This window comes from Leptinotarsa decemlineata, unplaced genomic scaffold, assembly GCF_025532065.1.
Source record: "Leptinotarsa decemlineata unplaced genomic scaffold, Ldec_3_MD MMD2_tig00004307_RagTag_RagTag, whole genome shotgun sequence".
Classification (NCBI taxonomy): domain Eukaryota; kingdom Metazoa; phylum Arthropoda; class Insecta; order Coleoptera; family Chrysomelidae; genus Leptinotarsa; species Leptinotarsa decemlineata.
Genome location: NW_027412606.1, coordinates 4382965 through 4397913, shown reverse-complemented (window position 1 = coordinate 4397913; position 14949 = coordinate 4382965). Strand labels below are relative to the sequence as shown.

Below are 14949 nucleotides of genomic sequence, written 5' to 3'. Positions count from 1 at the left end.
CAAGGGTACGCCATCTACAGAACTTTCTAGAAATTCTGTACTCCTTTCCAACACCTGTTACTGTAGATAGATAGATAGTTAGATAATTTATTTGACTACGTTATTTTGAAAACATTTGAAGCACGTCCCAATACATGAACATATACAACTACAATACATATACAGTTTTTTTTTGATAACACAAGCTTAATGAGACAATTATAAAATTGGTACACTTAAGAATAATTTAATCACTAAAAATTACTTAAAACTAGTATATGATGAAAAACAAGAAGTTTGAGGGGATTTACTTGAATGAAAACTCATTGTTGCAGCAATACAGGTGGCAATATTCATATACGCCAGGAGTGTAAAAAAAATCCTAGTGGAAAACCATTTGATTGTTTTATTGAATTGCTTGTGACTCATATACTTTTCACCCCAGTTGGGAGTTTATTGAATAAGTTCAAATCAAGGAAACTACTAACTGACGTAGAAATCCGATACCGAGTCATTATCAGATAATTGTTATTTCTTGTGTTGTAGTCATGTAACTCATAAATAGATTGAAATTCTTCTATATTCTCATGTGCCTAATTTTTTTGTAGATTGACGGGGAATTTCGTTCTCCTCAATTTTATTTACGATTACTTTCCATTTAATATCGACCGTATTCGAGTTATAGGTGAAAAACTAAAACAAGCCCTGAAATCTCGCGGTTTTTCGGCCACCAAAAATTTTCCACAACCTCCATGAGGTCGAAAACTTGGATTTGACATCACTGAACATGTGTAAACAACATTTTCAAATTTCATTAACTTGGGAACTTTTCGTTGCTAAAAGTACCTGTCAACTAGACTATGAGCTGTGTGGCACGTAACATCGTCCTATTGGAACCACATGTCGTTAGTGTCCAGATCATCCAATCCAGGCCAAAAGAAGTTGGTAATCATCGACCTATAGTGCTCGACGTTGACAGTGATGGCCTGGCCAACATTGTTCTCAAAAAAATATGGACCCATGATCCGCCAGCCCAAAATACACACTAAACAGTGACTTTTTCATGATGCAACGAACGCTTTCGACAATTTTTTTGATCACGTACCTATTCATCCAGAAATGGGCCTCATCGTTGGAGATAAATGTGCTCCAGAGCATATTAAGCGAACACAAGTCATTGTCTATGGTCGTTTACTGTCAGTCCCTGGGTCAGTTGAAGTTTTGCGGGTGTAGGCCATGTCACGACGCAAAATTCGCCAAGTTGGGGTCTGCGAAAGTTTTTGTGAGTGATGCGGAATCGACTGCCTTAGATTCTCCCGCACACTCTCACAGACATGAATAATGCCTTTTTTGTCTTTGCTGGCCTGACTCGAAACCCTTACAACTAGGCATTTTCCCCCTATATAACGCCACCATTGTCAAAGGAACCATACTCATCCAAACCAGTGGGGTAGAAGACTCAAATTTTATTGATTCAAATTTTTTTTTTTTAATTACAATTTCATTAAGAAACTCAAGTATACAAACCACAATTCTAAGTAAATATCACATATTTCATATATACGTAATATAGTAGATCAGCTAATTAAGAGGAAAAGACAAACTAGTCTAAAAAAATCCTCACTTTTTAAGCTCATCATGAATTAAATATGAACAAAAGTTTTTTTTCTGCTTTCAACAATACAAGAGTCCAGTAATATTCGTTTAAACATTTGATTTGCCAGAAAAAACTACAAAAGAGTTCCACAAATTAGACTATGTGTAGGTACCTAAAGAAGTCTGCCCAGATTGAGAAGATCGTCAACATTCCAGTTTTCTGTTTTTGCAAACTGGTAGCTTACCTCTCACTCATCCCGTTCATCCTTCACCACACTCTCTGCCCATTCATTCGCAATGCGTATCCATTCATTTCTCCTTCCATTCCTATCTCTCAACTGCATTCCTCACAAAGCAAGGCAATAGCCTTGCCTTGTGATTCTCTGAATCACCACCACCCTTTTATTCTTTACTCGTGTCGCTTTCATCCTTTCCATCGCCATGGCTAAGTCACTAATCACTCTAACGTTCTCATTCATACCCCACATATCTATTACTCTATCGCAATCCTTATGGGGATAAAATCCGAAAAAACAGCTCATCATACTTTATCCGTGAGAATCTTCGAGTTAATATATTTACTTGAACTTATATATTTACTTAAACTATACTAGTGAACTCAAATTCATCCACGAGATTGCGAATAGTCCTTTCGGTAGGACGATTATGGCGACCGTGAAATGGCGAAGCGCGCGGTACGTTGCCCGAAAAAAACACCTATTTTGATGAAATTACTTCATTTTTTGCACGTGTTCTTGAATGCTATATCGGTCTATGTTGATTTGGCAAGAGAGACTGAATAAACCACAACTAATTTGACAGATGTAGCTTCAAAAAAACGGTTATCAATTGTCAAAGTTCGGAAATCCATGTTGGAAGGCTCTCTAGAAGTTCAGGAAAATAAGTTTGCTTATCTCTACAATAAATATCGAAACACTGTGGGAAACGTTAGCTCGTGAAACTGTTTATACTGTATTTTTTATCTAAAGCCCTTGCATGATACCTCCAATCGTTTGCGTTAGCAATTTCTCAACGCGTCCTGGCAGCGAATATTTATCGAACATACATCAAGGAGTTTGCAAACTTCACAAAAAATAACGGTGTATTGTATCGATCCATCAGAATAAATGGTTTCCAGACATGATACACACCTTTCCAATAAAATTTTCGTACCCGGTTATTATTCAAATGCAATCGTCTCACACTGTTGTGATTTACTCCTTTCGTGTCTTGCACGTTCCAGAATTTCCCAGACATGGTAATGAGAAATGGTTATGTGGAAAATTGTGACTTGTTTCGTTGCATTTATTGGATAATATGTTCATGCCGGAGACTGTTATGTTTTTGTCTCTATATTTGATTTTTTTAAAGTTACGAGGTCTGTTTAAAAAATAAAGTGAATTTTCATTTTCATTTATCCATTCGTCAATTTCTATTTGGTCTCCTTCAATGTAGTCACCTTCAGATTTAGCACACTTGTGCCTTGTGTGTGTCCTTGAGCTCTCTCGGCGATTCAATTTTTTATCAAAGTCAAAGTCAAAATATGCTTTATTGTCTTAAGATTAACATCTTATTGACAAAGCTTTGTTGAAATAATTCGATAAACAAATTCACATATAGTAGCTATCGCTACTTGTCAAGTTATGATTATTCGAGTAATGTTCTTGAAAACTATACACTATGCTTTATGCCGTTAGCCTCACAGCATAAGACCCTGAGGATAACTTTCATTTGAGACTCTTGATATGGTCTTCAAATTTCAAATCAGTGTCAATGGATAATCCCAGAAATTTGGTTGATGGTTTATTCTCAACAAAGATGTTGTCAATTTGTTAATTGCTGATGGAACATTTGAAGCAAAGTACGTTCGTTTTAGAGGTATCAAAACTGAGAAGATTTGCGTCACATCATCTTTTTATATTGCTAATATCATGATTTATTACTGTTTCAAGTTCAGAGGGATTTTGATCATGCCATAAAATTGTAGTGTCCTCAACGAATAGTGTGAACTCTCCTTTAATATCAATAGATGTCAGATCATTTATGTACAAAATAAATAATAGTGGACCTAGAAATGAGCCTTGTGGAACTCCACAGTTTATTTTTCCATAATATTCTTATGCTTAGAGAAGACCGGGTATGGTCTTAAGGGTTGGTTGTCACAGCGGCCTTATTGAAAAATTGAACGGACGAAAAGTTTATCGAGCAAAATCGAAGGATTTCGAGAGCAATTCCTCCATTCTAACGTCATTCAGTTCACGGTCATACTGTGTGAGAGAGATATAGTCTGGATCATAAGGCAACGTCCAAGGGCAACGAAAATGGGGAATGTTCCTCAATTTGGGTTATTACAGCAAATGCAAGTTTGAACAAAATGAAGTTGAGTTTACTTCATGAGTTTTTCAAATTAATTTCGGAAAGTATTCAAATTGATGTTTCAAATGTTGGGTTTTAATTTTCAAACGGATTTGTTTCTAATTCACATATTGGCAACAGCGCCTATATCAAGTTGAAATAATTTATACGTACCTAGATATTCTACTTTGAAAAAGGAAAATTATCTTTATAAATCAACAATTAAGGCAAAATATGAATTATAGTTCAATACCACCTCCACAAGCCACATAAACAACAGTGGTTTTGTTATAGAGGAAGATAGGTTAGGTGCACAAAATGTCATATGCCACAGAATGTCTCGGAACTCGGAACATAAGTAAAGAAAACAGCACGCCTCTGAATTATGTCATCTTTGTTTGTCTCATACAGGTAACAAATTCATTGTCCTTTATTAGCTATAACCGATGTTGCCAAATGGTGAAACAGAAACAAATCCCTTTAAATGTTGAATGCATTATTTCATTCCTCTTTTTCAAGTATTTAAATAATTTTTTAAAGAGAAAGGTTGATAAATTTAAAATGCGTTGTTTTAGAGCTCTTTTATGAGATTTTTGTCAGAACTAACATTCCCAATCATGATCCAGGGCTTATTCGATTCGGAATGCTTAAAAACGCATTTGTTGATTAACAATTTTTTTTGCTACTAAATATGAAAATTGAGGAACGATTTTTTCAAATCATAATGCCTATTTTTTTTTGATATTCTGAAAAAAAAACTTAATTTTAATTTATATTTCCTTCATTTATTTAACAAACAAATTGTTTCAAACAAATTAATTTTTACGAAATATATTTTTGAATGCTACAAAAAAAAACAAAAACAACCTTGGGTCACTTATTGGGTAATTTTCTCTATTTTTCACACATTTTTTTACGTTTGGCAATTCCTAATGATTCTCAATCATTGTTATTGAAGTAACTCATAAATGAAAAATAATTTTTTTCAAAGTAAATTGTTTATTGAATAAATGAAGAAAATATAAATTATAAAAAAAAATTTTTCTTCAGAATATCAAAAAGAAATAAATACTGTGAGTATTCAAATGAAATCTTTTCTTAATAGTCATATTTAGTAGCAAAAAATTTTAATCAACAAATGCTTCTTTAAGTAAAAACATTTTTTTTAAGAAACAATTTTGTTTTGAGAAATCATATTCATAACTGATAAGTTATCCCCCCAAAAAACAATACATTCCTTTATAACAATTTTTCAAACAAATGGAGCTGAAAATTATAAAAAATAATTTTAATGTAAGTTCAAATAATAATAATACGAATAATTTTTGACAATAATAACCAAAAACATTAAAAAGTGAAGAATTCAATTGAAGCAATGAAATTTTTTTTATATATTCAAAGTGGAAATAATTTTTTTTAAATTTTTTCAACGGAAATCTTTCTTGAAGGCTTTCAAGAGAAGCTCCACGAAGTGGAAAAAATTTGAGGTTCATAGTTCAAAAATTATCATAGTTTTTATGTAAATATAAAACTTGTAAAAATTAGTTGATTAACTAAAGTATATCTAATGAAATTATCACGGTAAAAACTTCTTTTCACGGATTTTTGTTTATTTAAGTGTCTAGAAGGTATGCGAATTATTTTTTCAATAATGATATTTAATGGGTTATAATAATTTTTATATTTCGAAGGTCCGAAACGGTCAGCGCTTGCAGGAGGCGCATCGCCCACATTAAGCGCTATTTTCGCCTCTAAATTCAAATTATTAATATTGGTGATAGAGTTTCGGGAGGTGGAACTTTGTTTCAGAAAATATCCTTTTCTTTGAGGATTTTTTTCAAATTTTGGATATCTTCAATATTTTCCGAAATATTTGCAAAAAACCTAATCCCCTTTCATCACTAAATTGTTTATAACTTTGGCAATTTTTTGAGCCCCTCTTGAAATTTTCCAAAAATTTACCAGAGGTCATTCCGAATCGAATAAGCCCTGGATCATAATTTCCGATGCCCTCGGACAAAAGTTCCAAAGAAAGAATCTTGTGACACACATTATTACTTACATTTCTTTTTCTCGGATGGCGAAAGTAAATTTTTGTACATTTGTATCGAGTCTCATAAAAATACTAGAATTTCCGTGAATATATATTATTTCATGTATTTTTGATGAGATATCTGTGGTTCATGATATTACTATCCGTTTTTATGAATTAATATTGATTCAGAGTTATTTTAGGGTCTTATGTTTTGAAATGTGTTTTGGTGCTCGTTGTCTCAACTTGACGGGGGCTGGTTGTCACATGTGACAACCAAAACCATATATATATGTGCTGCATTTTTTGTTGGCTTTTTGATCTTCTACGTACAATTGTGTTTGTTTTAGAGATCATAGAAATTTCAAGGCATCAAATGAAAAAGTCTGATTGACTAGAATTTTACGCAGTGATACTGCGTGCTGCAAGATAAATGATTTTGGAATTAATTATAATTGCAGTCTGATACTGTCTCCTGAAAAATACACTGTTGAAGAAATTGGCTACAAAAGTTGGTTATTAAATGTACAGACAAATCTTTACAGACAAACAGAAGAAAGAATTAGAAAAATACACCTGTTTGAATTTTTTTTAATCTGTGTTTTCGTTAACCAGCTGTCGCACCCCTACGAACGACAACCTTCATAAGTTGAAACTTGTGCGACCTAAGGATTAACGAGAACTCACCGTTTAACGTGTGATTCCTAACACATATATGGCTCCAAATATTTATTTCGGTTCGTCTTCCAAGGATATTTGAAAAACAGCGTTACATTCGGCAGATTACATTTGCCATAATTGTGAATTCGCATATTGTACTGGCTAGATATAATATCGCTAGGATGGGTATTTTCAGTTTAAAAGCATTGCGGCCTGATGGACCTATATTTTTGGTATTGAAATTACCAGATGGAAGTTCTTCCATTTGGAGTAGATTTTTTTTTCCTACGAATGACACGCTTTTTTTCTCTTCTTGAATATAATTAATTACGTACATTATTTCACTTTCGAAAAAATATTCATTCAAATGTTTTTTATACCCCTCAATTACCTATGTTACTATCTACCCCAGATACTGTGACGACAACTATCTCCGGCTCGGGGTTGAAAGTCACACTTTTTTTCTCATAAGAATTGTTATATTTCCTTTATGGATGATGTTGAAGAAGAAAATACTATCTATTGGTATGAAAATATCATTGATAATTTATGAAAAAGGATACTAAAAATGCAAAAGACAAAAAATATGTCGTCCAACCCCGGTCCCCCCTATTGATGAAGAATACACTTTTGAAAAAATTGTTTTATTAACGTATTCAAAAATACTTCATTGTGAGATTTTCACTAAACGATTTTACGAGAACACAACACGTGTTTCGCCATACAATGGCTTCTTCAGACGTGTCTTCACTAACTGATTCTACAATGCTGAATATACCTTACTCTACAATTTGAAGTACCAACATTTCAAGTACCTGATGTTTAATAAAATAAATTACATCAACTTATGTCCCAGTTTCCACATTTGAAAAAATATTTAGTAGCGGGGAGTTATTCAATTCTAATTGATCATTCAGTAAATCACCCAAATTCCTGAATCTATCGATTTCTACTCATTCTAGAAGGTTGAGTTTCAAATTCTTCTCTTCCAAATGTAACACATCGTATTCATGATTGAACTCATGTCCTTCTGCTAAAAGGTCGTTTGCAAATGTGGAATTGGTCTTTCTATTCACAAAACTACTTCAATGCTCTTTAATCCTTTGGGAAAATGTTCTCCCTATTTGGCCAATATACAGTTTCGGGCAAGTGTCACAAGTCAGCTTATATAATCCTGATGTATCCGACACCAAAGTTTTGTCTTCATTGTTTATATTATTGTTTCATTGTAGGGTTCCGTCAAGTATTTTGCTTTCCAAAAGGGTTCCGTCACACACAAAAAAGCCTGAGAACCGCTGCTTTGCAAAAGTTATTGCGCTGAAATTTCGATCTAGAACCGATCAGACATTATCTATCATTTTTAGAATTCACCCGCTCAATAGTCTAATTTAGTGAATTTGAAACCGATATTCCCAAATTTACCGATTTCAAATATGGAAAGCAAATATAAAAATTCTGAATACGTTGCAGTCTCGCTGCGCTGGCTTTCATCGCTGGACCGTAATGCCAACACAAGGTTGGGGCCTGGAAATGACAATATGTGTGTGGCACAGTCAGTGTTATGATTATGGGTAGGGTCTCATGCATTAGAGTATATTATGAGTGCAGGAGAAAATATCTGGGTTCAGAGTCTTGGATTTATGAACAATCTCGGCTCTAAATTTTTAAGATGAAATGAAAATTTTTCTTGTGGTTGGAATCTAAGTGAAGTTTTATTTTTTTACTCATTTTTCAAAATGGGGACTACGAAAAAAAAATTGCTAAAACGATAAATAGACAGCATCCTGTATATGACAGTTCATTTTGAAAGCCTGTAATATTAATATTTACATAACTATGGTGTTAACCACGGTCAATTGTTTTGAAAAGTAAATTAATTTTCAAAGTTTTTGGTGCAAAGTTATTTTTATTTTTTGTTAACACCGAAAATCACTCAAAATTATACAGTATTGGAACAATAACTTGATATTTCATAATATCAAAACACAAAACGTCAAAATAAAATAGGTATTTCGGAACAAACTCATTGACTTCCTGGAGATTCAACTGAAAACACTTATTTTGGACAAGAAAGCTTCTCGTATATTACGTGTGTTGTACTGTATTTTGTTGGTACTTGTTTAGTTTCAGGGGATGCACAAACTTTTATCAAGAATACCTTTTTGTCGAAAAACCCTTGATAAATAAGTTTCCCATATGGTGCTTCCTTTGGGAATGACATTGTATACTGTGACATTTCAAAATGAGAATTGAGTAGAACAAGTTATCAGCTGTTGGTTAAGATATCATCATGTTCAAAATTACACCACTACTGACCTAATCAAATGGCATTGATATGTCCAGAACCAGAGCGGTCTTAGCGCAATCAATGGGCTAGGTTTCCATAAAACGGTTACACTAGCGTGAATACCCGGACACGAAGAACACAAAGGTGATGAGAAATCCATGGATTTAACCCGTGAAGGTGATGACAAGACCATGATAGGTCTAGGACCCTTTTGTGGGCTGGCGAAAAAGGGCACAAAGACATATCAATTCGGGTTTGCAAGCCAAATCGCTGAATTGGTGAAAGAAGTTTCCAGTAATGGGGCAGGTGGAATAAAACCCACACACAAATTCACAGAAGACCTCATAAATGGTCATTGGAACGGTCAAGGAAGAACAAAGTTATGAAAGCACATGTCCTCCGCTTTCCTCAGATTATGTGGGCTGAAGTCGGAAACTGAAGTTTACGTCGTGGGTTGGGTAAGGTTAGGTCCAAAGTGAGTGAGTCTAATCGACTCACAATTTCACATTGGACCAAATAAACCCAGCTTTTAACGGGGCCGATTGGTTTGTATGGTGTGGTCTTTCAGGTAAGATGGTAAGAGTACGGCTCAGCCGAACCCTGAAAACCTGATTCGGACTCCAGCGGGTCAGGCACAAAGTATGTGCTCTACTGTTTCATCATTTTCCAAAAAAAGGCGACACACACTGTCTCATGACAGTCCGAGTCTCTGCATATGATGATTCAAATGACAGTGACCTGTAAGAAGGCCTGTTAGACATCGTAGTTCATTCCTACTGTAGTCCAACAACTGTTTGGAATCAAGCTTCGAAAAGCGAATAAACGCCTTGAAGTGAGCCAATCCTGAAATATTCTGCTAGAACTCCATAAATCATCTTGCCATCCAGGTGTTCAATCTTTGTTTGGCAAAGCCTAAAGCGATGCCAATGACAGGTTCTGGTCCAATGTACCTGAATGCAGCACTCTCCTTTGTGAGGGAGTCAGCAGCCTTATTGATTTTCAGATCATGATGGCCAGGAATCCGGACCAGAGACATTCTGTTGATTCATCCTATCGAGGAGAGTAGTTTTTGGCAATTTGATTCCAGTTCAGACGTTGCTCGGTAGTAATCAAGAGCTTCCCACGATGCTTGACTGGCCGAAAACATTTTTGTTGACTTATGTATGAGGCTGGATTCTTTCAATTTCTCCGCACACAATTCACTAGCATACATTTCCGCTTGGAATACAGTCGCATAGGTTCCTAGGCAGGTTGATATATATGTCCTTGGTCTACGACTGAAAACACCTGCACCAGAACCGAAAGGTGTTTTTGATTTGTCTGTGAACCAACAACTACATGCTCTCAATATTTACTTCTTCCGGAGGATCCAGTGATCTTCACCCGCGAACGGTACTTTATGAGGCAGTTGGTAGTTGATAGTCAGGGGTCATTTCTAGAATGCTGAGACTTCCAGTGTCAACCAACAGTCTGTTGCACTATGCATTGAATTGATTTGTGCAATTGGCAATGTGCACAAGTCTATATGCAGCACATCTAGCCTCTCTCTACGAAAAATTGTGGAAAGGAGGTAGGCCTAGAAGGAACTCTATAGCCGCTGACAGTGTGTTACTGATGGTTAGACAATTCGTCATGGGAGTTCTATGGCAATCGCTTGATGGTTTCTGACGAGAGATGCAGGTCCTGCTGCGAGGCGCTTAAGACCATAATGTACTTGCTGCCAGCATGTTTATCATATGCGGTCTTAGCCTAGATCCATCGACATAACGCGGCCCTGTGCTTCAATATCAGTGTTATCCCACCCTCCGGGGAATATCAAATCCGTTCTGAGGAATGAGAAGTGCTCTATTTAACGTAATTATCCATTCTCCTTCTTCAGGCTCATACAAGCTCAGATTTGTAAAATCCAAATCGAAACAGTTTATCTCATTGAATAACTGTATGATTTCCATTGTCCTTTGTGTGTGAGTATATACAAATTGTGGATCACTTTTTGAATATTGTCAAGAAGGAATATTTCTGAGAAGATAACGAAAAGAAACTGAAATTATATATTTTTTTTCAGAGAGTCGAACGTTAGAACTCCACTCTCCAGACGCAGTGCATAGTTGCGTTTTGAGGGCTGCAGATCCTGCAGAAGCCGCAGCCTGGTTCAACACCCTTCACTCAGCATTAGCCGTCCTCACCACTGCCGCTCTCCACGAAGCTTCGAGAGCGATACCGGATCTCAGGCACATTGGTTGGTTGTTGAGGAAACCTAGATCAGAGGTGAGAACATTTTATATTGGTATATTTTGATAATATTCTTTGCTGAACCCTAAAGTTGATGATCTTCTCATGACTAATTGGACTAAAAATACACTAGTATCTTCTATTCGATCACGACTTACCAACCAGGATTCTGTTTTATCTAATTAACATTCCAAGTAATAGAAATATATGGAATAAAGCCACTAAACTCATATATACAAATGTATATTTATGTTTTTCCTTTTTTTCTTTTCCTTCCAGAACACGATGTCCAGTTCCGAGTCATCAGACGATATGGACAGGTGTAATTCTGTCTTCGCAGCAGTAACTGACAGTGAGCTCCGTTTCTATGAAAGCGCCCCATGGTCTGGAGAAGCATGGAGAACGCCTGCCGAAGCCTATCCCCTTATTGCAACTAGGTTGGTGGGATCTGGAAAAAAGGCGGAATTACCGGAATTCAGTATTAGATGTGCGACGGTGGAGGGTGTCATAACTCATTGTCTCAGAGCTGAAACTCATAGGGACTTGGCAGCTTGGGCGAAAGCCCTAGTGAATGGAAGTCATGCAAGTGCTGTAACGCAAAGGGAACTAGTTTGCAGTGAGTACGAAAAGTGAAGAAAGTTTCAATTGAAGTAAACCGAAGAGATTGAAAAATATTTGAAGCCATTTCTGATTACACACAGGGTGACAATTTCAAAATTCACAATGGCTGTATCTGAGCAACCAAATGAAATATAGGAAATCGCTGAAAACAACTTCCAATAGCTAACTTGTTTTCACTTATTCCTTCGCCCCAACCACTCCAACTGTAAGGTCTCAAATAGCAATTCCCTACTTGTGATACCTTATCTGAAAGCTCTCAAGAAATGCTTTTTAATGGTTCCACACGAAGCCACATTCGCTGTAGTAGTTTATGGTTTATTAAATGAAGCAGTATTCATTTAAGTTAAAATTTCCAGAGTGATTTCCATTTTTTGCAAGAAGGTAATAGAGTCTATTCTCTAACTCTTGACTTTACATTGGTAACTTTACATTGGTAAATGTTCCTCTGTAAATAGCTTGGTTGTCTTGAATTACTCTTTCTTCCAGTTGCTCTATTGAGTCAGGTTGCGCCTTCAAAACAACAGATGTAGGTGGCCCCAGAGAAATATATTAAGAGAAGATAGGTCTGGAGATATATGAGGCCATTTGATGGGACCTCTTCTTTCAATCCATTGATTATCATGAGAATTATCTAACCATTTTCTAACTGGAACTAAATGATAAGGAGGTGCCCCATCCAGTTGAAAATTTAAAAAAATTTCTTCTAAACATCAATTGCAGTGTATATCTCTCTGATTCTCTAATTCATGAACTATCCGAGGTTCGATAGATTTTTTTTAACATGTGAGCATACATTTCGCCATTTGAATTCCTTTCTATAAATAATGGACCAACAATCTGAATATGCGAGTCCGAACATTAGATTATTTTTTAGGGGTATTGCGTATGCCCTTCTCTGACCATTTGTAGTGCTCGTTACTTCACTAACGACAGTTTTGTTTAATTACTTGCCCATTTGAATAAAAAGTGCACTCGTCGCTAAAGCAAATATTTTTGATGAGCCAAGGTTCTGCGATAACTCTAGCTGTCATAATTTCACAAAATTCAATTTTCCAGTTGGGATCATCGTCATCAAGTTCTTGAAGTATTTTCACTACATATGGATGGAATTTATGTAAATCAAGTACTTTCTTACAGCTTCGCGAAATAATTCGGTTACTGTAGCTGCCTGACGAGTCGATAAAGTATGATTCATTGGAAACTGTCCAAGTACTTCAATTTGCGTTGTTTCGTCCATTAATCTTAGTTGATCCTTTTTTCATTTGTGTTAGTATCAGTTTTTCTTAAATTCTGCTACTATTTCGGGAATGTACGCGTGACTTACATATCTCTCCAGGTGCCTCTGGTTAAATACTGTTGTTCTCAACAAACGCTGATCTTCACAGACAATTTTTGAAAATCTGTTGGAGTGAAATAAGTTAATCTCAGTCAAATTCATTCCAAAGTTGTGTCATACTGTATTGTAAGTAGCATGATCTTATCCATAATGCCCAAGATTTTATCTATTTGTTCATTAATATTTTATTCTTATAAAACGTGAAATATTTGTCCAAGGTTTCATCTATTTTTTTTTGTCTAGTATTTAATCGGCCTATTTTACCTCAAGCCAAAATATAATTTGTTTAACTATAACACCAAATTCACAAAATGTAATAAAATGTTTCGTAGTTTCTACTCCATGAACGCCATACTTTCTTTTTTACAAATATTTGTATACTTACATATATTCTTTGTAACTTCTTGCGAAACAAGAGCTCTGCTCGTATCGCCAACCACTTTGTTCACATATTTTGTTTCAATTGTAGTCTAACCTGTATACAAAGTTATTATTATTATCACTAATATTCATTGCCATGAGTAAAAATTTTTCCCATACGTTCAGCTTTGTTGTATATTATTGTTGCAGAGAAAAATTCTGTTTCTCGTGTACAACGTATCAAAATTAAAATCAAATGTATCAATATTAGAGTATCGTTTCCCGTCATAAAGTAAAAAATGCAATGCAAAAATACCATTCAAAAACGAATATTTCAACTACCCCTTTTTTGTTACTTTTAATTAGTCTTAGTTAGTTTAAATTAGTTAATGAGTCAATTTTCTTCAGGTACAGATGAAGAAAAATAGAACAGGCGTAAAATGTTCAACAGTGTTATATAATATTATTGCTACGATGGTAATGGAAATGTTTTTAAACATTTCTTGAATTAATAATAGAAAATAAAATTTTGATGTAAATAAATAGTATTTCATTTAATAAACCAAAACCAATACATCGAATGTAGCTTTGAAGGGTACCATTGAAGAGCATTTCTTAAGAAATTTCAGACAAGGTATCATAAGTAGGGGGTTACCATTTATGAATATAAGGTTGGGGTGGCTTGGAGCAGAGGGGTAATTGAAAACAAGTTCGATATCACATCATTTTGTTTCCTCCTCCCTATTATGGAATTTGTTTCCCTAATTTTCAATCGAAAATTCTCGCGTCAAAATATCAGCTTTTTTCAAAAAGTCAGTATGGTTTCTGTTCGTTGAAATCCCTACTTTTTGATGGTGTGAGAAAAATATACATTACTATAGTGAATGTTCTCGAAAAAAACTCGAATTTGATTTTTTCAAATCATTATGTACAATTTCATCAAAACAAATGTGATTGCTGCAATTTCATTCAGTTAAAAAGTTTATTTAATTACCTAATTCAGATCACATCCATGTCATAGAAAATCTCGTAAAAAATGAATATACATGCAAATCGTACTATTGAATTTAGATTATCCATTCTGATTACGTTATTGATCATAATATTTTAAAAACTTCAATATTTTCATTAATCAATACCTTATCTTGAATTTTAATCACTTATCCATGTTTTTGTCTCTTTGATGGTATTTCTTCATCGTTAGATTCGACAAACTTTTCCAATTCTAGTTGATCTTCCAAATATTCAAGACCATCACCTTCTTCGTCTCCAATATTAATTCCAGTCCAGTTGAGAGACAAGACTTTGTTTTTTCTTTTGAACTGAAATACTTTTCAATGGGCTTAAATTTTTCGGAGGTTACTAAGGTATATGAATTATTTTGAAACAGCAATAAATAGGCATCTACAAACATTATTCAAAGAAGATTCCAGAACATTCTCAAAAATATTGTTAATGTCTTATCAAATATTTACTTTATTAACTTATTTG

At 34.8% G+C, this 14949-nt stretch overlaps 1 protein-coding gene across 1 annotated transcript in view; it reads left to right on the top strand.

The window, feature by feature from the left end:
- LOC111509513 (beta-1-syntrophin) overlaps positions 1-14949 on the top strand; it is a 306745-nt gene that overhangs the window by 290928 nt on the left and 868 nt on the right. Inside the window, exons 3-4 of the mRNA XM_074178803.1 lie at positions 10975-11177; positions 11421-11757. Of these exons, the coding sequence (XP_074034904.1) occupies positions 10975-11177; positions 11421-11757 (540 nt within the window). The remainder of the gene's footprint in view (positions 1-10974; positions 11178-11420; positions 11758-14949) is intronic.